This window comes from Galeopterus variegatus, unplaced genomic scaffold (genome assembly GCF_000696425.1).
Source record: "Galeopterus variegatus unplaced genomic scaffold, G_variegatus-3.0.2 Scaffold3896, whole genome shotgun sequence".
In the NCBI taxonomy this organism is placed as follows: Eukaryota; Metazoa; Chordata; class Mammalia; order Dermoptera; family Cynocephalidae; genus Galeopterus; species Galeopterus variegatus.
This window is the reverse complement of record NW_007730007.1, coordinates 77,401-102,483: the sequence shown is the minus strand read 5'-3', so window position 1 is coordinate 102,483 and position 25,083 is coordinate 77,401. Positions and strand designations below refer to the sequence as shown.

The window sequence follows — 25,083 nt, the reverse complement described above, 5'->3', positions numbered from 1 at the left end:
AAAAAATATCTACAAAAATGTTCCTAGAACTAATAAAAGAACTAAGAAAAGTCACAAGAATCAACATCAATATATAATGATCAACTGTATTTCCATACACTGGCAAGGAACAACTGGAATTTTAATTTTTTTTTAATCACTGATTTTAACTTTATTTTTATTTATTTTTAAAAGAAAAATGTAAAAGATAATATTAATAAAATTACATTTATTTTTTAAAGAAAATGTAATTTTATTAATATTATTTTTTACATTCTAGGATGTTGTTGCAGAGCAGCTGGGAGGGAGGGGAAGAGGGGAAAGGGGATGGAAATGTGATGGAATTAGGAGAAAGGAGGAGGGGTGGGACTGAGGCCTGTGGCACCCCCCCACCGCCATTCCCACAGGGGAGATGGGCTGGGGGGGGCTTCCAGTGGTGGCTTGGTCATTGCTGGGCTGGGTGCAGATGTCAGGGGGATGTGACAAAAGTCCTCACCCCCCACTGTCCCAGCTCAGGAACCCAGGGTGCTTCCTGCAGTGGCTCAGTGGTCATCACTGGGCTGGTTGCATGTCAGTGGGGTGCGGCCAAGGCCCTTGGCCCTCCACCGCCCTGGCTCAGGAGAGCCGGGGGTGCTTCCTGTGGCGGCTCGGTGGTCATTGCTGGGCTGACTGCAGGTGTCAGGGGGGCATGGCTGAGGCCCTCAACCCCCCACCACCCTATCTTGGGAGAGCCTGGGGCATGGAATTCTAATTTTCAAAAAAGTAAAAATTACAAAAACATGCACACAAAAGAATATTGAGGTATAAATATAACATGCAAGTTCTATAAGCAGAAAACCATAAAACATTGCAGAAAGTAATCAAAGATGACAAATGGAGAGAAATACCGTATTCATAGATTAGAAGACTCAATATTTTTAAGATGTTAATTCTCCCCAAATTGATTTATATTTCCAATGCGATTCCAATCAAAATTTCAGTCTAAGGAGAAAAACACTAAATGCAATGTGAAATAGGATCCTAAAACAGAAAAAGTACATTGATAGAAAAACTGATGAAATTCATATATGAGGTATATTAGTCTGTTTCTGTTGCTTGTAACAAAATACTTGGAACTGAGTAATTTATAAGAAAATTAAATTTATTGCTTATAGTTTTGGAGACTGGGAAGTCCAAAGTCCATGGAACACATTTTGTGAAGGCCTTGGTGGTGACCCCAGTGACCCAAGAGTCTCACATGGCAGAAAATGCAGAGTAGAGAGAGACACTAACTTCCTCATTCACTCTCCTTTTAAAGCCCTCCAAACAATGCCCATGAGCACCATTTTTAATCCATTCACTAGGCATGGTCCTCCAATCTAATCACCTCTTCAAGCCCCACCTTTCAATTACCATAATAGGATTTCTCATCCTCAACAGTTACAGTGGGAATTAAACTTTTTTTTTTCCCTTTTGTCTTTTTTCGTGACCGGTAACGGGATCGCAACCCTCGGTGTCGTGCCCGTACTGCGACCGGCAATGGGATCGCAACCCTCGGTGTCGCGCCCGCACCGCGCTCAACCAGTGAGCGGACCGGTCTCTATATGGGATCCGAACCCTCGGCGGGAGTGCCGCCGCGCTCCCAAGCACCACACTACCGAGTGTGCCACCAGGCCGGCCCTAAACTTCTAATATATGAACTTTGGGGACACAATTCAATCAATCCACAGCATGAGAGTATTTCAAAAAGTTCATGGAAAAATTCATATTATCTTTTAATTCTATTTTTCCACATACTTTTTGAAGTACATTCATTAAGTTCTTTAGTTAATACTATTGTACCAATGTTAACTGCCTGGTTTGATAATTGTACTGATTATGTAAGATGTTAACATTAGGAGAAACTGAGTGAGGGATATATAGAGAGTATCTGTAGTTTTCTGTACATTTAAACTTAATTCAAAATAACATTATAAAAAATTTCAGCAGGATTAAAAAAAAAAAAAAAGAAATTGGCAAGCTGATTCTAAAATTTAGATGACAAGGAAAGGGAATAAGAAGAGCCAAAACGATTTTGAAAAAGAAAAACAAAACTGGAGAACTCACAATATCTGATTCTAAGATTTACTAAAGTATAAAGCCACAGTAATCAGGACAGCATGGTATTGGTGAAAGGATAGTTATTCCAGTGTCTGTTAGATACATATTAGAGCACAATGAAGAGTCCAAAAACAGACCCACACATAAAAGGTCAACTGATTTTCAATAAAAATACAGTGAGATTTCAACGAGAAAGGACAGTCTTTCTAACCAATGGTGCAGGAACAACTTGGTTTCCATATGCAAACAAAACAACCCTCAATCCATAGCTCATACCATAAAGAAACATTAATTAAAAATGAATCGTAGACCTAAATGTAAAATCTAAAACTATTACTTGCAGAAGTAAAACTGGAGAAAATCTTTGTGACCTTGGGTTAGGTAAAGAGTTTTTAGTTACAACTCCAAAAGCATGACCCATAAAAGAAAAACTTGATTAATTGTACTTCATGAAAATTAAAAATTTCTGCTCCTTGGAAGATTCTATAAAGAGAATGAAAAGACATGCTACAAACTGGGAAAAATGATTTGCAAATCACATATCTGATAAAGGACTTGTAAAGAGAATATATAGAGAATTCTCAAGAAATAAATAAGAAAACAAACAACCTGATTAAAAAACAGGGAAAAGATTTAAGCAGACACTTTGCCAAAGAAAATATATGGATGACAAATAAGCAAATGAAAAGATGCTCGACATCCTTGTATAGAAAAGAATGTAAGTTAAAATAAAAAGGAACTAACACCATACACCTACTTCAATGACTAAAAATCAAAACAAAAAACCCAAACCTGATAATACCCAGTGCTAATAAGGATGTGGAGCAACTGAAACTCTATTACATTTCTGGTGGGAATATATTACATTTCTGGTGGGAATATAAAATGGTACATTCATTATGGAAAACCTTTAAACATATTCTCAGCATAATCCCTTACTCTAGTTAGAACGCCTATTATCAAAAAGAAAAAAAGAAAACAAGTGTTGGTGAGGATGTGGAGAAAAGGGAACACTTGCACACTGTTGGTGGGAATGTAAACCAGCACTGCAATTATGGGAAACAGTATTGAGGTTCCTCAAAAAATTAAAAATAGAACTACCGTTTGATCCAGCAATCCCACTACATACATGCACTCCCATGTTTATTGTAGCACAATTTACAATAGCCAAGATATGGAATCAGTCTAAGTGACCAGCAACAAACGGAGAGACAAAAAAAAATATGGTATATACACATAATGGAATACTATTCAGCCATCAAAAAGAATGAAATCCTGTCACTTGCAGCAACATGGATGGACTTGGAAGACATTATGTTAAGTGAAGTAAGCCAGGCACAGAAAGACAAATACCATATGACCTCACTCATTTGTGGAAATAAAAAAATAAATAAATAAAATAAAAAAAGTTGATATTACAGAGGCAGAGAGTAGAACAAGGGTTACCACAGACTAAAGAGGGGAGTGCAGGGAGGGAAAACAGGGAGAGGTTGGTCAACAGGTACAAAATTCAATTAGATAGGAGGAATAAATTCTGACGTTCTATTGCACAGTAGGATAACTATGGTTAAGAGTTAAGTTTTGTATCTCACATAATAGCTAGGGGAGAGGCATTTAAATGTTTTCACCACAATGAAATGATAAATGCATGAGGTCACTGATACATTAACTATAACTTGATCATTATACAACATATATATGTATCAAAACATCAGAATGTACCCCAGAAGTATGTGTAATTACAATGTGCCGATTAAAACTTAAAAAAAAAAGACCCAGCAACCCCACTCCTAAGTATTTACCTAAGAGAAATAAAAATTTATGCTCACATGAAAATCTACATGTAAATGTTTTTAGTGGCTTTATTTATAATAACTCCAAACTGGAAACAACCTGCAAGTCTTCAACTGATGAATGGATAAACTATGATACTGCCATTGAGTGAAATACTACTCTGCAATGAAGCAGTATATACCTAACTACACAGACCAATATAAAAAGTTCTATACTACATGGTTCCATTTATATAACCTTCTAGGCTACACGCAATGACTTGAGTTGACTGAGTTACTGATTATATGACTTTATGGTTTTATCAAAACTCAGAAATATACACTAAAAGGGTGAATTCTATTGCAAGTATACTGTAATTAAAAATAAATACATATTATATATATATATTTACTTAAAATAGTAATACACATATATTTAAATTTTACTGTTTATATTCCTTGCAGACTCACTCAAAACAGTATTTTAGCCTGGAACTTAAAAAAAAAAAACAAAACCCAAAAAACACAAAGGTCTCAGTTTGCATGTTTCCTTGGTACGAGGACAAGTAATTGAATGTTTAGGTTTAACTCTTGGAGGGCAAGAATAAACTAAAATCTACTTTAAGATAATAAAACCTCTAAACGAAGTGGGTAACATTATTGAGTTCAGGCAGTCCATCCACACTTTTCACCATCACGAACTTAATCCACAGAGTCACACTGCCAGCCACCCTTTTATCACCTTCACAACTCCTCTGACAGTCCTGATACCTAGGGACACAGAGGGGAATCTCAGGCAATCTGAAAAAATAATGTCATCTACCCATCTAAGATGCCAGTGCCTGTAATACAGATGTTTTGTACCATATCAAGACAAAGAGGGGAAAAAAACGTTAAAAAATGCAGAGCTAATAAGAGACCTTCATGTAAAAGTAGGGAATGAGGATAACAAAACCCTGACCCACAGAAAGGGGCAGTAAAGAAAACCTGTATGGCTCATTCTGGTCACTGCATGAAGGGAGGAAAACTAATTTACTCTTAAAATTTGAACTATATATCAGTGCTCATGCAGGTATGTAGTCTGAATACCTATCAGCAGTCCAAAAGAACCTCAAGCAGAAAATTTAATGTTTAGTTGGTAGTGCTGAGACATTAGTGCCGGTCATTCTCTTGGAAAAAAATGCAATTTTAGTCCAGGCTGACAGGAGCTGTTCAAGTGCCCTTGATTGTAAGACGTGTCCTAATTGCAGAGATGTAAAAATGTGAAAAAAGAAATTTTTGCATTGATGAATATGATGTTCCTATTTGAGAACAGTTCTAGTGTCAATGAAGATATTCACAAGGTTTGTGCCTACTATAGGGAAATTTATCCAGAGGCAAAATGTTTTCCTTTAAAATTTTTACAGGAACTTAATTTTACTTAAAAATGTACATATTTAAATAATACATATTTAATGTACATATTTAAATAATACCCTTTTAATGCCTATCTAAATTCCAAAAAGTAAGAGAAATTACCATGGAATGCTTAATTCTTAGTATAGCTTTCTGCCCCTTTGGAACTGGACATCAGGTATGTAGTTGATGGGTGGAAGGCCTGAGTTTCTAGTCTTGCCACTAAGAAACTGGAATTTTGGCTCTGTCCCTGGGTCTTTTACTCCTTTGGTGATCTCATCCACATCCATGACTTCAAATCTTCACCAGTGACTCCTAAAATTCTATTTCCAGTCCAGTCCTCTCCTCATGAACCAAACTCAAACACCAACTGCCTACTTGGCATCTCCACTGGATGTCTAGGAGACATCTCAAATCTAACATGTCCAAAACTGAATTGTTAACTGCACTTCAGAACTTGCTCTACCCCAGCCTTCTCCATCTCAGTTGATAGCAACTCTGTCCTTCTAATTACCCAGGATAAAAACTCTAGAGTCAACCTTGACCTTGCTCTTTCTCTCAATGCCACTCTAAGAAATCCTGTTGGCAGTATCTTCAAAATATATCCCCAACCCAACCCCTTTCTTCACCTTTTCCATAAATCACTCTGCTCAGGGAAATTATTTTCTTCCCTGGAGTATTACAATAGCCAGTGTGACTGGTGTCCCTGATTCTCTCCTTGCCCTTCTTCTATATTTGATAAACAGTGGTCCTTTTAAAACATAAGCTACCATTTTCATTCTTCTGTTCAAAACCCTTTGGTGGCTTCCCATTTCCATCAGGATAAAAGCCAAGCTCATACCACGGCTTGTAAGGCCCTTCCCACCCCCCAGGCCCCTTACTCCTCCTCCCACCCTTGCTCACTCTGGTCTAGCACACTGTCCTCTTTGCATGCCAGGCCTGCTTTCACATCCTGGGCCTTTGCACTGCCTGGGTGTATTCCACTTTCCTCCATATGGTCCTCCTGCCTCACCTCCTTCAAGTCTTTGTTCAAACATCCCCTTCTGAATGAAGCCCATCCTGATCATCCTATTGAAAATCGGACCACCCTTCCCAGCGCACTCCTAATCCCTATATCTTACACTCTTCTTTTTCTCAGTTCTTATCATCTTCTAAGATCTCATACAATCCATTTATTTATTATGCTTGCTTTCCCTCTGTTGCTGATGTCACCCAAACCCCCCACATGTATCATGAGTAAAGAATCTCTGTTGTTCACTGATAAATCCAAAGTGCCTGGCACTTAGTAGGCACTCAATAAATATCTGTTAAATTAATTAATTACTTATCTCCACACAGGTGGCAAAACTTTTTTAATTTATATTTTCCTATATGTTTTAAATTGTAAAAGTAATAAGTGCTCATTTTACTTAGTGATACAGTGCGCAAAGATAACTAAAGAAAAAGTCAAGGGCCGGCCCGGTGGCGCACTGCTACAGTGCGCCGCTTGGGAGCGCAGAGGCGCTCCCGCCGAGGGTTCGGATCCCACATATAGACCGGTTCCCGCTCACTGGCTGAGCGAGGGGCGGGCGTAGCACCGAGGGTTGCGATCCCGTTGCCGGTCCCGGTCCGGTACGGGCGCGACACTGAGGGTTGCGGTCCATTGCCGGACACGAAAAAAGACAAAAAAAAAAAAAGAAAAAGTCAATACCCCCAAACCTCCTCCATTCTAATCCTTCTGAGATTATCCAGTTAACCTGGTGTATTTATCTGCACCTTACTCTGGCTCTTATCATCATACCCAAATATACACGGATTTTTTTGGCTTTTTATAAAAATGGTATTACATTCTACTCTACAATAAGCTTTTCTTATATATTCACATATCATGTACTACATATTATTCCAGATCAACAGATATAGATCTATTTCATTCTTCTTATTATCTGTATAATATTCCACACTGTTGCTACATCACATTTTGTTCAATTCCTAATAACATGCATGGATATCAGAGTTTAACCTAAAATAGCTGAATGTCACTAATATTCATTAATATTCATTAATAGTCACTAATATTCATTAATGACCTTCAACCCAGAGGAAGAGATTATTGTTTATTACCTTAAACATATCAAAATAAGTGGACAAAATTACAAGTAGATATGAAGAATAAGCTCTGGCTAACTAGAGCTAATAATACTTATTGTATATAGCTAGAAAAGAGGATCCTGACCATAATCACCACAAAGAAAAGATAAATGTTTAGGTGATCTATATACTATGTACCCTAAACAACATATGCATGTATTGAAACAATACGTTGTACTCCACAAATATGTACAATTAAAAATAAATTAAAATAAAAAAAGAAAGAAAAAATACAGTTATGTAAAACTTGGCCTTTTAAACAATAATTAAACAATAATTATTCTTTTCTATATTTCCTACTGGTTAGTTAACATACAAATATCAGCTAATAACTGAAAACTTTATGAGTTACAGAAAATGTTTTATTGTCAAAGAGACAAGATCTGACCAGGAATTCTGAGAATGACAAAGGCAATTAGAGTTAGGGTAAACATACAGAAAGATTTTGCTCTCCTGGACACAACAAACTCTTTCATTTCTCCCCAAAGGCTCTTATCATAGGCATACAAGTGAAGCGGAGGGAAATAAGGTTATTTCTTCCCCAAAGGTCATTCCATCTCTTTCCTCCACTACTTGAGCTTCTGGAGTCAATGTCTTACTGTAGGGGAAAAGATGAAAAGCAAGAAGAAGGAAAAAAAAAAAAAAAGGCAAGAGAAGACAGCACAGATCCCCTGTGAAGCTAAACGTAGACCATCTAAATGTAGATTTTGATAGGTGTAATTATTTTTATTGCTTAATTCCACCTCCTGACAACAGAAAACACAGATTGTTTTTTTAACTTGTTCTTCGATTACACACACCTTTAGTTTATCTTTTGAAGAATTTTCAGAAAAACTATTCTCTTTGCATAGGTTCACATATAGAAATAGGTTGGCAGGGGGGTGCGGTGTCTAGTTCAGAAATGTCAAATTTGTGTCCATCAGCTTATGTGGTTTGGTCCACACTATCTGTCTTTTGAAAACTGAATACACTTTCAGTGTATAAAAATTGGGAGATACATAGAAATTCTTATTTCTGACTTTTCTTGGAAAATCAGCAGAACTGCACATGGACTTAAACTCCCACATGGCAAACACTGGCTGGGGCAAGGTGGGGCTGATCCCTTTGGGTGGGCCACATGCTCTCCAGGGCACCCCTCATTCTAGTTGGCTTGATTCCCTCATTTACATTGTGTACCTAGCCCAATAAGAATCTGGGTTTGTAACTCCTGGCCTAGTCTCTGTGTTGTGATAGCAGTATAAAAGTAAAAATCCTGGCCTTTAACCCAAGTGAAGCATAGCGTATTTGGAAACAACAAACTATTGCTTGAATTAGCAAAGTAAGTTAACAAGTTAAAAATAAAATGTGTAGTGCAGCTGTGAACTATTTTTGAACTGCTTCCATTTTTACTTCACTATTTTTTGCCCTTTAACCTGAGGTGTCTCTGCACATTGGCAATGCCTGAATAAATGCATCTCTCTATATAGTCTGTAACGTATATGTATGCCACTGGCAGTAGAATAATATGATAAAAATCACTGAGAAGGCTAGGGGAGCACTGAGACCCTCACCTGGGCTCTTGCCACTAACTGCATCACTGGGGCAAACTCTTCTGGGGCTCAGCTCTTCATCTCTATACACAGGTCTCTCCCAGCATTAGAATTCTATTATTTGAGACCATTAGCACATTTATAAAAATTGTGAAAATATCTTTTAGGTAACAACAAAGAATAACTCAAGGAAGGAATATTTTCTAGGACTACCACAAAAAAATTAAAATTTTTATTACCAAAAGTTAATATGCTGGCTAATCAATTCTTTGTTTATAAAATACCTTTAAACAACAACAACAAAAAAGCCAAAATTATGTCTTTTTTTTTTTAACTCTAGAAACCGCTAGCTAACAACATGATGAAGCAGAATTTTAGACAGGAAAAATGTGAAAATCTAAACAATTGCTATAAAATTAATATACCAACTGATATCTTGTGTGCGTCAAAAAAAGTTACTTCTTTGTTATTTATTCATATCCTTTCAAAGGTCAAAACCCTTGCTAGAAGAAATTAGGTTCCACTCATTTACTTCCTTCTGATTATTTGCTATTTTACCAATTATATTGGAAACCTATATATTAAAGCTTAATATATCTCTCAAATTCAAAATTTACAAAAATACAATTTTTTTGTTCAGAAAAAAGTTTTTCCTTTTTAATAACAAGTTCACACACTACCTACAAAAATTATAAGTAAAATTTTAAAAGATACTTGTGGTAGGCAGAACCCTAAAATGTCCCCCAAGATTTCCTGCCCTAATCTCTGTGATTATTTACATCACACAGTAAAAGGGATTTTGCAGGTATAATTAAGGTTACCAGTCAGCTAACTTTGAGTTAATCAAAAGGGAGACTATCCAGATGGTCCTGATCCATCCAACGACATGGGCCCTTCAAAAGCAGAGTTTCTTTTCTTTTTTTTTTTTTTTCCTTTTTGTCTTTTTTACTGACCGGTAACAGGATCGCAACCCTCGGTGTTGCGCCCGTACTGGGGACCGGCAACGGGATCGCAACCCTCGGTGTCGCGCCCGCACCACCCTCAGCCAGTGAGCGGGAACCGGTCTCCACATGGGATCCGAACCCTCGGCGGGAGCGCCGCCACACTCCCAAACAGCGCACTCTCCAGTGCGCCACCGGGCCGGCCCAAAAAGCAGAGTTTCTTCTGCTGGAGGAATCAGGTATATAAAGCAGGAGGGGGGAAATGGTTACAACGTTGCTGGCTTGAAGACCGAGGGCCACGTAAAGGAACTTGGGTGTCTTAAGGAGCTGAGAGATCCCTGGCCAACAGCCAGCAATGAAACGGGGGCTTTGATTTTATAAGGAACCTAATTCTGCCAACAACTTGAATGAATTTGGAAGTGGATTTCCCCTCAGAGCCTCCAGACGAGGACTCAACCCAGATGACATCTTAATTCCACCCTACGATATGCTGAGCAAACAACCCACTAGATTTGTGATTTATAGAACTGCGTGCTAATAAGCGGGTGTTGTCTTCAGCCACTGAGCTTGTGGTAATTTATCATGCAGCAATAGAAAACTAATACGATGCCTAGGAATGACCTACTATTAGGAAAAAGGAAAATTAGGAAAAGAAGATCAAGTGAACAAATATGAGAATGCTACACCTTTCAGATTTGTTGGGCTGTTTCATGTTGAGAAAAACAATGTGTGTTTAAGGGCAGAAGTAATAACTGTCAGAAAATGTTACAAACTAAAATCCAGGAACAGATATGATATATTCAAACCAGATTCTAATTATGGAAAACTAAAATTATTCACAAATAAAAATATAGACATTTCAATTTCAAACTCAAGAGAAATCATTTATAGCAGAGAAACTTACCCTATTTTGAAAAAACGATGCATGAAAATGTGATGTTGTAGCTGATATCGATACTAAAGTAATAGTTTCTTCAGAACTAGGATTATGTAAGTAGACTTTTTCCATTTTTGGCATCCCAACTGGCCTGTAAAAACAAAAAGAAATTGTCACAAATACTTCAAAGATAATTGTAGTTGTTAAAATAATTCCCAAGTTTTAAAAAATAAAACATCAAAATTATTAGACAAATACATATCCAAATATATTAAAATACTTATTAAATGATTTATGTTTAAAATTACACCTTAAAATGCATTTAGTCATTTAACAAATACTCATGGAGTGTCACTTATGTCACACACTGTACCGGCTGCCGGGACAGGATGAAGCAAGTCTCACCTCTTTGAAGCTTCCAATCCAGTGAGGAAGCAGGGGGGAACAAAATGGCCAGAGCCTTTTCTTTCTTTCTCTAACACCCCCCTGCCTCCCTGCTAATCGTGAATCATGTGCTTTTCTCCTCAAATTCCACTGATGCGTGCTCTTCAATTGAGGAGTGGAAACTGAGCGGCAATGTTTTGTGAGGAGATCTTGTGAGTTAGGCGCTTTTACTACCCTCATTTTTTAGATGAGGAACTGAGGTGCAGGAAAATTAATTAAAACTTGCCAAAAAGTCATACTTGGAACTTGGACTTGAATCTAAGCCATCTGGGTCTAGTCCATGCTCTGACCCCCAGCACTAAACTGCCTGCTCTCAAAGGAACTGTATACAACACACACTCAATGGTCTGAAATTTGTAGATCCATTTTAATGCTCCTCTTGGCATCCATGTTACAGTTTGCCTTAAAAGTGAAACCTTATTATGCAGTCCACTTACTACTTCTGTAGCTAATCTTATTTGTACAGGCTTCCTAACTTCTGCAGCACCGGAGAATTCTGCATATAAATTACAATTTTTCTTAGTGCTCTCTAATCATTTAACTGGTATCAGTTTTATTTCCCCAACAGCATTATCAACACCTCGAGGACAAAGATTCTGTTATATACTTTATGCATGTTCTCCATATTATCTAGCATAGTACCAGGGATTTGCATCCTCTCTCTCTCTCTCATTATTAAAGCCCTCCCTAATGTGATGTTGCTCAACTTAAACAAGTAACTCCCTGTTTTCACAATCCAAACCCTTCCCTTGAGTTAGGCTGGTTCACTGTGCATGACCCCCCAAAGCCAATCTCTGCTCTTTTTTGCTCCCTATCTACACCAACTCAAACTCTCAATTTCTAATTCAAATACAACGTTCTTTCACAAGGTCCTCTCTCATGCAACCATTTGGGCCATGTTTTTTGCAATTTACATGTTTTGAAATTCAAGTTCAAGGTTTGTGTATAAACCCCAAAGCCTAAGCAGGTGAAACAGCACAGACAGACTGTGTTTTATATTTGTAAAACACAGTCTGGCTTCAACTGTCCACCATGCTTTTGTCCTTCAAGAAGTTTTGCCCTTACCTTTTCTCCAATTCAGTTGATTGCCTCTAATTTATGACTTGAGAAAGTTGATAAAACAGTGAACAGCTGATAATTTTCACTAGTTAAAAAATGGATTACGGGCTTTAGACAGTGAATTAAAGACAGTAAATTAGTACCTCCCCTCCCCAATAACAATGCTGGAAAAATTTAGAAGTCAGTGGAGGTACCGGTTCCAAAGAATAACTAAAAATGATGAGAAACCTTGGGGAACTGAAGGCTGCCTTGAACTGTCCGGTGGGAGGAGGTAAGGGCAAAGAGCAGCCTGAGCTGCCAATGAAAGGCTAAGGTAGAGGAAGGCCTCCAAAGTCTATTGTTTTCTCCTTTCTTCCCTATTTGCCTTGAGATAATCAGGGCCTGCTCCTTCAACCTAGAATAGCTGAAAAGCTTGTAGGGGTCAGGGGATCAGCTGCCCCTGAGTGTGCTCTCTTGCAACTGCTCTCTCTGGCCTTCCAAAGTCTTAGGGCTTATGGATTATAATTTAGGAAGACACCTCTGTCCAACAAGCATTGTCAGATAGAGACGAGACAAATATGGGGCAATTAACAGTTTTTATGTGTATGTGTGGAATTGGGACTCTCCACCTTGGGGATCATGCCGTTTTAAATTCACAAGAGATGAAGACCAGGGCTTGGCCTTCCACCTTTCCTCAATATGCATTACATATTATAGTAGCTCATTAGTTCACACACCAAAATAATGTGATACATGAGGAGTACAATCATTTAGATAACATATATAACGTTGTGAAAGACTGTACTGCCGTTTTCAGTTTGATGACTATACCTGTGAGAGAATCATACCTGGGGGGGGAGGGGTAAAGAATCATACCTGGGGGGGGAGGGGTAAAATCCTCAAGGTCAAAAGTTGGTCAGAATTTCATGTGCTGACTCTTAATACAGTCACATTATTTCACTGTATCATCTAAATCAAAATCAAATTCCAATTTGGCCACTACTTTATTTCTTCTGCAGCTTCATCTACAACTGAGTACTATTTTCAACATCTGTCTTTTTCTGGAATGGAATAACAATATCTTCTATCCATGTTATCCAAAACACATGCACAAGATCGATAAATTATGTAAATAAGGACTCTTCACTGTCTTTGGTAAACACTTAACACTTTTTTAGATTTCTATACCAGTTTGGACTGCTTTATTTTACACACCAGTTGAAAATTTCTTTATAATGCTGATGTGAAGTGTTTTGTTGAAGTTAAATGTCTTCTAGCAAGTCACGTTCTCCTTCTGGGAGTTTGCCAGTGCAGATGCCACCACCTCTTCCCAGAAGCTGGAAAGATGTGGGAAAGATAAACTCCCTTCAACTTTCTCGGCTGAGAGCTGCTGGGACTGCTGCAGTAGCGGTCATGAGGAACACTGGGCCCGCAGAAGAGCTTCTCTGCTTTACCCAAGGAAACAAAAAGCTGGTCTAAAGTCATTCCTTGGCTTACAGTCCAGTCATCATGAGGTCCACTATCATCACGTGGCTTAACAGTCCAGCCATCAGGAAAAGAACCAAAAAAGATGCAAGGCAAAATCTCCATACATTTGGTCACAGAAGTCGGTCTTCTGTGTTGATGACTGTTACTGAGAAAGAGTATAGGAAAACGGGCTTTGGTGTGTGTTTTTTCCATGTCACTCTCAGAGGAAAGGCCTAGGCCTCACCTTATAGAAATGAATCCTTGCCCAGAGGAAAGGGGTCATCTACTAATGTTGTTCAAAGAAGTTTGGAGTTACAAGGACAGAGGGAAGCTGTCAGGAAGGGTGTCTGCAGGCTATTCCAGTTGAGCATGCTCGGACAGAGCAGGTTTCCTCTAGCTCTGGGAGGTTCACACCACAGGAAGCAGAGGGGCACTCCTTGGACAGACCTGCTCACAGACCTCACCTGAACAGCTTGCCCTGTCCCTCCCCCTTCCTCCGTTCCCTTGTGATGTGAGCAGGATCTAGATCATGGAAAGTACATGCTTACTTGAAAATAAGCAGTGCATTAATTTTCTATGCTATGTAATAAATTACTACAAACTTAAGAGACTAAAAATGACACCCATTTATTATCTTACAATTCTGTAAGAATGACTGTAAGAATGTAAGAATGAGTGTTCTCACAAGGCTGCATTCTCATCTGAATCTCAAAGTCCTTTTCTAAGTTTATTCAGGTTGTTAGCAAAATTCAGGCTGTTCAGTCTCTTGCCATGTGGCCCCTCCATTTCCAAAACCAGCACAAAGAAACTCCCTTGCAGCAGATACCTCTCACACTTCAAATCTCTGACATTTCTGTTTCTGATTGCTATTACCAGATTTAAAAAGTTCATGAATTAGGTCAGACCCACCTCTGAGGTAAGGTAATCTCCTTATTTAAAGGTTAGCTGATTTGTGACCTTAATTACACTTTCAAAGTGCTTTATAAAACACCTTGATTAGTGTTTAATTGAATAACTGTGCGTACGTACATTAGTGGCCAGTAATTTTGCCGACCATTTTTAAACTCTGCCTATCACAAGCAGCATGTGTGGCTGCTTGGCTGGACAGGTAAAATTTAAAAATAAAACAAAGATTTCCAAACACCTGCTAGTGCTGGTCCTGTTTATTTCCATTATTGGCTGCTCCAAAGACAGAAGGAGGGCCAAAGGGGACAGTGTGAAGTATTTATAGACAAACTAAGCTGAAGCAAGGATACAGCTGTTCTCTGTGCTGTTGCAGCAGAACCACTGACTAACTGTCCATATTCTAGAACACTCTGAGACTCAACAGAATTAGGAAGCAGCAGCTATGAATTAGAGACTAGCTTGGAAAGCAAGCTGCAATTTTGTGGCCAATGGCAAGTTTCCTACATCACAGAAAGATGACACTGCAATGCTAGGAAGCAGCTGAAAAAAAGGGCTTAGAAGTGCCCTTAGACAAACCTTCTGAATGACAGTGACACAGCACTTTGTTAAACACAGCTTTGGGCAGGAAGCAGGGCCAAATCAACATGCAGTACTCTGTACTACTCAATTACCACAAAATCCAACCATCCTCTCAAACACATTTAGATTGGAAGCTGAGCTGGGGGGTTAGTGGAAAATCACTCATGGAAAGATTGAACAGTTAGAAATTAAAAAGCTAAGAGGCATCAAACATTCCTTTAGAAAAGAGAGCTTACTTGATTTCCTTGGAATTTCAAAAGGTCATTAGGGAGAAATGCCTTTCATAAACTAAATTTATTTTGACACTAAAGACTTCCATTTTTAGAGACAGTCTATTTAATGTCCAGTTTTTAAGCCATTAGCTACCCTCTTTAAAGCTTTAGATTTGCAACCAAGATTTTCTGCACTTAATAATTATATAAACCAAAGAATTCAGTAAACCAAGTTTCCACGCAAAGCATCTTTCACAGTCTGCAATAAAGTTTGAATAAAGAGTTGTTATAGAAACAGAAAAACATTTAACAGCATTGGCATAAAAAACTGGGGCGATGGGGGGAGAGGGAGAGGATGTGGTGGTGCCCAGATTGTTGCACGGGATTGTTAGGAGTGGGGCAGAGAAGACTTATAGAAGCGAGGGGAGTGAAAGGGAAGGAGGGGAGAGAGAATAAAAGGCAGAATAAAAGAATAAATTTAAACAAAAAAGATGACACGAAGACCTGTTTCCGAAGAAAGTTAATTTGATCAGTTTACTGTGAAACAAATTCTAGAGGGTGGTAGGGATAATAAGGGTAGTGAGAGGAGTCAGTACAGGGGGTCTAGAAAGAAGTAAGGAAAGTTCTAGTAGCATCCTTTCTAAAAGTCCTGAAACCCTTTAGAAAATGCAATGAGTAATAGGGAATCTAACTCCACTTTCGATGTTTTATTGCTGACAGTTTTCAAACCTCACTGGTACCTCTTCATCACCTTATGTTCCACATCTGGACAAGACAAAAAGAAAGCTTGCACACTCTCGTGGAGCTAGGAAGAAGTTCAAACCATGCAAGCCCACCCCAGCCTCACTCCCTAACCACAACAAAATCCAAGTCAGTCTCCTTTCTGTGCTCTCTCAAGCCATTTTTCAGACCTGCTTGGGAGTCTGTGAAGGTCTCCCTAGAAAGCTTCATTATGTGAGTATACTAAACCTTTGCATACCTTCTTGGCGTATGTGTGGGCATGTAACATCACTATTCTTGATGTCTGAAGATTTTGAGGGGATCCACCCCCCCTCTGTGGGATTAACACAAGAGCATGGAAGCAGAGAGAAGGCAGTTTCTTCCTCTGCTAGGCAGGCTGGGGAAAGCTTGCCTTACACAGGAGGGCTGCACTCTCCAGTACTGGTCATTAAGAATTTTACAGGCCAAGGCGGTTGTTAGGAACTTCAACAGGAGTACCTGTCTACTGTATGGCTTCTCTTCTCTGGATGAAACCCTGATAAACACAGGGAAGACACCTGAAATACACATCCACTGCCACATGCCCTCCTTGTCTGCCTGGTGGGGTAGACACCTGACCCAAGTCAGGGTGATCACTGTTCTACTCTTAAGATTTTTCAAAGAAAAAGGTCTGTGCTTCCCAGTGCGGGGGAGGATACAGAATGAAAGTCTGAAGAGCAGTCAGTGTAGGAAAAAGATATTGGCAGTGAGAGAGAATAAGCCAATACAGAGTGACATAGAGATAAGGGACAGAGAGGAGAGTCCTAATGGTGTCAGATAACATGGATCCTGTTGTCCCCAGGTGCCAGCTGCATCTATGACCTTTCTGCAGACATATTACAGTCCTCAATATTCCTTCCAATATACTTTCATTTCTATCAGTTACAACCAAACAACTACAGCACTGACCAAAACAGCAGGATTAAAGGCACTCAGTAATTACTGTTAATTTTCTTACTATATCAGTAATGGTATTCTAGTTAGGTAGGATGTTCTTATATATGGAAATGCATGCTGAAGAATTAGGAATGAAATGTCATGATGCCTGCTGCTTTCAAATTATTCAAAACAACAAAATAATAAAATAAATATGGCAAAAATATTAATAATGAATTTGGGTTAAGAATATATACATTATTTGTTCTTTCTACTTTCCTATATTGTATTAAACCTCCCATAAAAAATTCTTTTTACAGATATGTATAACATGCTTTCTTTCAAGGTACGAATAACATGCTCAGAGAAAAATCAGAGATTTCAGGAAATGGTACACAGTTCTCCACCAGTGCAGTGGGCACATAAGGAAGATAAAGGTCAGATTTCACAATAAAAAAATTAGCATTTATCCTGAAGGCAACAGGAAATCATTAAAGGATTTTGGGGGAGGGGGGAATGCGGAAAATGTCATAATTAGATTTTGATATCAAAAAGATTTCTCTGTTGACAGTATGCATCATAAATTGGAAAACGTCAGACATGTGGTAACAGTCTAGGTAAGAAATGATGAGGGCCTGAATTGACAGAAGGGTAAGCAATGAGGTTTAGGGTAGAGCAGACAAGGGAAACTGATAGGAGTCCTGGTAATGGATTTGATATGGGAAAGGATGGGAGTTCTTTGAGAGAAAGGCAAGAATCCAGGAAGCCTCTGGATTCTAGCTTTGGTGATTGGGTGGTACCCCTTGCAGAGACACAGAGGCATGAGCAGGACATGTTGAGTTTAAGATGCTGCTGGAGATGGAAGGTCAGTGACCAGGGAGGGGACTCAGATGGGAAAATCACAGGCCTATGCCAAAGGCGTGGAAGAGATCACCCAGTAAGAAAGTGTAGAGCAGGTTGAAATGAGGTGAGGAAAGAGACAGATTTAGGCGATAGGTAGAGGAACACAAGACTTCAAAAGAGACTAAAAAAACAGGCTCAGACATAAGAGAAAAACATGGAGAGAGACTCATAAGGGTAGAGGCAGAGAAAGATCTGAGAGGGAGGAAGAAGTCAGCAGTGCCATGGACTCTACAGGAGACCAAGAAAGACAAGACTAGTAAGTGTCCCCTAACAAAAAGACTTAAAGTAGGGCAGTTCCAGGGTTTGTTAATTCAGCAGTTAAACAATATCGTCAAGGATGCAGGTTCTTTGCATTTTTCAACTCTGTTAGACAAACTGCCCCGGCTTTATCCTCAGACTAACACCCCTCAGTGATTGCAAGATGGTTGCCATAGTACCCCAGGCATCACGTGCCTACAATATCCAGCATGTAAGAGGGATCTTTCTTTTCTGTGTCTCTTTTTAGGTTGAAAAAAAAAAATCCTTCCCTGGATATCCCTCAATAGACCTGCCCTCATATTATTGGGTAGAACTGGGTCACATCCACTCTTGAATTGATCACAGACAAAAGGAGGATTATTACAATTGACTTAGATTAATCAGGATTTACTCCCGAGCTAGACATAGGGTCCCTTTTCCTAAGGACTGGATAACTGAAAAAACTGAAGTTATATCAACAAAAAAAGATTATTATTAAGTGAACACATGTATTCATATCTGCCCCTAACCCCTACTTCTACAGATTCACTTCTACCTTTGTGAGACAAAACAAACTCCATTCAGTGTTCTCAGACTGGATGCAGAAAAGTTTTAGATAATGACAGAATAATGTCTAAGTCCGTTAGGGCTGCTATAACGAAGTACCATAGGCTGGGTGGTTTATAAACAATAGAAATTTATTTCTCGTAGTTCTGGAGGCTGGGAAGTCTGAGATCAGGGTGCCAGCACGGCTGGTGTCTGGTAAGGGCCCTCCTTCTAATTCATAGATGGTGTCTTCTAAGTGTATCCTCACATGGCAGAGGGGACAAGGCAGCTTTTCTGGGCGTCTTTTATACGAGCACTAATCCCACTCATGAGGGCTCTGCCGTCATGACCTAATCACCTCCCAAAGGCCCCATCTCCTAACACCATCACACTGGGGATTAGGTTTCAATATACAAATTTTGGGGGGATACATTCAGACTATGGCAAACCGTTTTTTTTTTTCAATTGTTTCCACTATTTGGAAGTAGAATGTAAATTTGCTGCTTTAGGTAATAGTCTAGTATAACTACTATATTCCTTTCCCATGCTTCAAATAATTTTCTTGTCTGTACTATCTGATCTTTGTTTGTACTGGAGTTCATCTGTCCATTCAAACTTCTTCAACAAATCTTCCATAGTTTCTCTTAGTTCATGAGATTTCAGTTTCTCTATGACCAGCACCGGTCTCTATGGGAAATCCCACTTATTTCCTCTTTAGTCATACATCGATTCTTTTATTCCCATCAGTTGTTCCTTGTTCATGAGACCAAATTATTCTTCAGCCTAAATATTAACTAAAAACCTTAATATTTTCCATGTCCTTTCATTAAGATTCTTTCCTGAGGACATAGTGATGGTTGTACTTAAATCATTAGTTTCAGTACTGATCGTGAGAACAAAAACTTTAAAATAATTCAAAACAATGAATGAGGGCCGGCCCGGTGACGCACTGCGCTAGTGCCCATCTTTATAAAATAAGAAGGGACCATGCCTAAGTGAGAAAATTCTGAATTGTATATAATATGTGCAATTCGGGGTAAGGATATTTTAGGTATAGTACTTGGAAGAATGCTGAAATGCTGTTTTTCTAAAAAGATGTTTCATCAACCTTTTATGTTTATATTTTAATTTTAAAAGATGCAGTTTAGGGCCAGCCCGGTGGCGCACTGCGCTAGTGCGCTGCTTGGGAAGCGCGGCTGCGCTCCCGCCAGAGGGTTCGGATCCCACATACAGACCGGTTCCCGCTCACTGGCTGAGCGAGGCGCGGGGGCAACACCGAGGGTTGCGATCCCGTTGCCGGTCCCGGTCCGGTACGGGGGCGACACTGAGGGTTGCGATCCGTTGCCGGACACGGAAAAAAGACAAAAAACAAACAAACAAAAAAAAAAAACAATGAATGAATTTAACAAATATAACATATCCATACAATTTGATGTTCTTTGGTAGCATAAAATAACTCAAAATTCAATTAAATTTTAAAAAGTATGCACAATATATTAATTTTAAAAAGCATACTACAAAAAAGTATGTTCAGAAAATATGGTTATGTTTTTGTAATTCAAATAAATATAGATGCATAGAAAAAAGACTCAAAGGACAAAAGCTCTAATTTAATGTTTCTAGGTGGTTTAACTATTAGTAATTTTTTACTTTCTTTCTCATGATAAGAATTTCCTAAGTTTACTACAGTTTACATGTACTTCTTGTGTAATAAGCAACACCCTAGTAAGTTTTGTGGTGGTGATTTAACAACCTGTGGCCTAGAAGATAAATTCTTTGCTAGTTCTTAAGGGTCCAGATGTGGACTTTGTGGGAAATGTCTATAAAACCTCTGAACCTACATGCAAAATGTTGTTTGTATGTTCAACTCTGTGTGTATATGTGCGTGTGTGCACATGCATATGTGTTTGGGAAGAGGAAGAAAGAGAGTCCATAGCTTTCATCCATTCCTAAAGAGATCCATGATCCAAAAAAGATTAAAATCACCAGTCCAGAACTTTGCTTGACCTTATCCCAATTTCTCCTGTTTTGGGTGTGGGGCATTATTCAAGGGATTGAGGGACAAATAATTTGGAACAGGAATTTCCAGTCTCTATTCAGATATTTTGTATACCTGAAAATTTCTTTATCTCAAAATAAAATTTGCAAAACTCCCTCAAAAAATAAATAACCAAGTAAAAACAGTTGGATATAACTTTCAAAAAGGATTGCTCAAGGATAGTTACTGCTAAGTTTTTCAAAGTTAGAATACTCACTATTTTAGACTAAAAGCTTTGATATTGTGCACTGATCTGCTCTACCTCCACCCCTATGCATCTTGATAACATGTCATAAACATCACTTAATACCACAGTCTTAGAATGGAGTTCATCAGCCTCTATTCTGATCCACTGTGGAACGAGAGAACATACTCAAAGAGAATTTTACTTGAGAAAAAAAAGTTATTATTAGTTTTAAAATAATAAACTCTCTTGATAAAGATCAAATACGTGACATGTTTCATTAAATATTCTGCATTTGAAAGGAGACTGCGGGTAATATATCATTGTGATTGGATTAAGAATACTTTATCCAACGTTCTTATAACCTTAACGTTGTACCTGTCTTAGTCTGTTTTGTGCTGCTATAACAGAACACCACAGACTGGGTAATTTATAAAGAACAGACATTTATTTCCTCACAGTTCAGGAGGCTGGGAAGTAAATCATCAGTCTTGGTAACGGTCTTCTTGCTGAGTCATAAACATGGAGGAAGACATCACATGGGTGGGGTGGGGCACTGTGAGTCATAACACGGCAAGACACGGGTGGTGGTTCCTTATAAAAGGAACACACTCCTAACACAACAGCATTAATCCATTCATAAGCAAAGAGCTCTCATGGCCTACTCACCTCTTAAAGGTCCCACCCCTCAACATCACTCTGCATTAGGGATTAAGTTTCTAACACAAGAACTTTGGGGGACACATTCAAACTATAGCAGTATATAAAACTTTTTTATAGGACTAAATAGTAATTTATTTCCTGTATGAACATTATGGTCTTTATAACCTAATACCACAAAAGTCAATTTTACTTATATAATGACTATTTCCAAATACTGATTCCATCTAGAAGTGCACAAAGAAGTATGCAAACTTCTCTCTGCACTCTCACCTCAAAAATCCATGATCTCTGCAAGAATATAATCTCCAGAAAAGATTTGCTAGCAGGTATCTTTTAATTCTTGTGTTAATTGCCCTACCATGGTTCTATACAAGCATAAATGATATCTTTGATTATTCTAGGTGTGAGATCATTATGTTTATTATAGTGAAAATGGTTAAATACAACTTTGACAGTATTAAAGAAAATTACAATTTTCATCTGTTGAATCAGAATAGATATAAAAATATTGATACAATTAATATCTGATGAGATGGCAGCAAAACAAGTGCAACCATATGTCTAGAAGGGAAAAAAGCAATTTCACAATGTACATCGACACCTTAAAAAATGTTCAGATCTTTTGACTCAGTAATTTTACTCCTGGAAATCTAAGGAAATAGTCTAATATCTAGCTAGCTAACTACCTATTTAGCTATCTCAAAGTTAAAAAACAAATTTCAGCCTTTATACAAACATTCACTAGAGCAATGGCATAAAAAAAGGAAAGAAAAAGAATCAATCTGTATGACCCAAGAATAGGGAATAATTAAATAAACTCACAGAAATGCTATGCAGCACATAAAATTTCATTTAGGACAGTTTACAACACAGAGAATTACTCATGCTATGTTAATGAGGGAAAAAATATGATATAAAATTGCACATATAGTCTGATCATATCCAAGTAAAACACACTACCAAGTATACATGCATATTTAAAGCCCCAAACCCAAATTTCAGTGTTTTCCTATTAGGGATTCTAATCATGGTGCTAAAAATACAGCTTTCTCCCGTCCCTTTTAAAATTTTTTTCTTCTGCTAACTTACTGGAGCGGCATTGCTCTAGGAGTTATATGATTTAAGATGCTCTCCTCATCCACCTGCTAAATTGGTTTGGAGCCAAATAGGGTGAAAACTTATTTTTTCCTTAGTACCTGAGATGTGTGAAACCTGAAACCCTGAAGTAGAAGGTGAGCCAGAAATATGTTTGAGAAAGCAATCCTGTGGCTGAACCATGGCTGTAGCATTTGCTTTTGTCTGCTATTCTGGATTAGTGATAATACTATTTGGTAATGTACAAAAGTTTGTATTTTAAAAGCACATACACATCAAACAAACAGTATATCCTTCTACATCCACAAGAAAAATTTTAAATAAAAATGGAGATAAAGTGCTAATCGGAAAAGGCAATCTATAAGTTTTATGAAGCTTTCAAAAATAAGATTCCAAGCCAGAGACTGTAATGTGTGAGTATTTTTCAAACTTTAAAAGTTAGCATTATATGTTAGACTCCTAACAGATACTTGTTCCCCATTTTCAAACTCCATTCAATATCATGTTTTCCTGATGACTTGAACATGTAACTTTCTCATATGGATGAAAAGCAAGGGAAAAAGCAAGACAGATACATGTAAAATACATATAACACTTTAATGGGAAATATAGTCCGAAAATGTTAAACTTACTGTTCATGGAAATCCAGCATCGGTGGCTCAAATCGTATGGGCCTACAATTACCCCGGTAGAGAGATATACTGTAAATAAAAAGAAAACAGTATAAGAAGCAATTCTTCAAATTATATATTTTCCTAAACCATAGTCAGACACTTTACTTTTGTCATGACAAAGTATCTTTAAGAAAAGTGGATCTAATGTTCTACTAGGAATGTGCAATTACTTTTTTTTTTTAAGTAGAGAAAACATAAATATTGTGTGTTTTAAAAAATAAAAGAAGTGGGAAGAAAATGCTCAGGTAGACGGAATGTTGAAATTTATTTGGTTGATATATATATACTTTACGTCCACTTGGATTATCTTTTTTTTTTTTGTCCTTTTTTTTGAGACCAGCCGCACCGCGCTCAGCCAGTGAGTGCTGTGAGCGCACCGGTCATCCCTATATAGGATCCGAACCCGCGGCAGGAGCGCTGCTGAGCTCCCAGCGCTGCACTCTCCCAAGTGCGCCACGGGCCCGGCCCTCCACTTGGATTTTCTGACACATGTATGATAAACAATAAATACAACTACATATATTTGGCTGACAATATACGGAGACAAAAATCATGATCCCATTGCAACCAGAGTGGCAAAGGACTAAACAAAAATGAATTTGGGGCAGATTTCCAGTCAAGACAGCAAAATAGACAGTCCCCAGTGTCACTCTTTCCCACAAATCAACCAATTTACAATTATAAAAACTCAGTGACAGACAAGCTGGGACCACTAGAGATCAGGGGAAGAGGAGGAGAGACCTACAGAGTGCATGAAGGCAGGAGAAGCCACAATGAGAGAAAGAAAAAACTGTTCCAATTGCTTTTGAATCCCGGCCGCTTCCAGGCTGGATGGAGCTGCTGAGTGCATGGAGAAACAGCCGGCAAAATCCATAGCTGTGCCTTTGGATGAAGTTGCTTGGAGGCGAGAGGGGAGAAGAGGGCCTTGATGGCCCCAGGTCAGCAAGACCACTAACAGGGCTCCTGTGGACCCACACAGGAGCGAGGAGCCATGACAACCGAAAGAAAGAAGTGACTCAGAGGCCGGTGTGTCATCGCAAGGGACCAGAGTATGGCCTGTACCATGAGAAGTGTTTGGCACATGGGCTGTGGGGGAGATGGGCCCACTGGGAGGACACTGGTGCACAGCAAGGACAGCTGATCTGCCCCCTAGTCAGCGTAAGACCACTCAGAGGAGATTGGTAAGGAATATAGAATTGCATGGGGTGCAGTTTAATGAAAAGACTCAGGCCCAGACCAAACTTTCTACACAACCCAGGAGCAGCAGATTTCTCTAGACCTGGAAGTACCTATAAAGTCAACAAGTAAAACCTGAGCTGCACAAAAAGCCTTCCCTAGGGAATCAGCAGCAAAGTATCAATTTAGCTCAACCACACAGCTCAAGTACTGGTCCCCACAGGAAGTTCCCGCATTTTAGAAGTAAGCAAAAGACAAGTTAGTTCCAGCGCAGAGTTTAAGTGGTGGGAACAGCAAATAATCCAACACAGACCTGGAAGAAAAAACAAAGTAGGGGCCGGCCCGGTGGCGCACTGGATAGTGCGCTGCTTGGGAAGCGCGGCGGCGCTCCCGCCCGAGGGTTCGGATCCCACATACAGACCGGTTCCCGCTCACTGGCTGAGCGAGGCGCGGGAGCAACACCGAGGGTTGCGATCCCGTTGCCGGTCCCCGGTCCGGTATGGGGGCAACACTGAGGGTTGCGATCCGTTGCCGGACACGGAAAAAGACAAAAGACAAAAAAAAAAAAAAAAAAAAAAAAAAGA

At 38.9% G+C, this 25,083-nt stretch overlaps 1 protein-coding gene across 1 annotated transcript in view; it reads right to left on the bottom strand.

Annotated features, from left to right (window-relative positions):
- The window catches only part of TMEM131 (transmembrane protein 131), a gene marked incomplete at its 5' end in the record, with an annotated part of 147,794 nt that overhangs the window by 89,740 nt on the left and 32,971 nt on the right, over positions 1 to 25,083 (bottom strand). The window contains 2 exons of the mRNA XM_008586239.1: positions 10,730 to 10,853; positions 23,282 to 23,350. Coding sequence (XP_008584461.1) covers positions 10,730 to 10,853; positions 23,282 to 23,350 — 193 coding nt within the window. The remainder of the gene's footprint in view (positions 1 to 10,729; positions 10,854 to 23,281; positions 23,351 to 25,083) is intronic.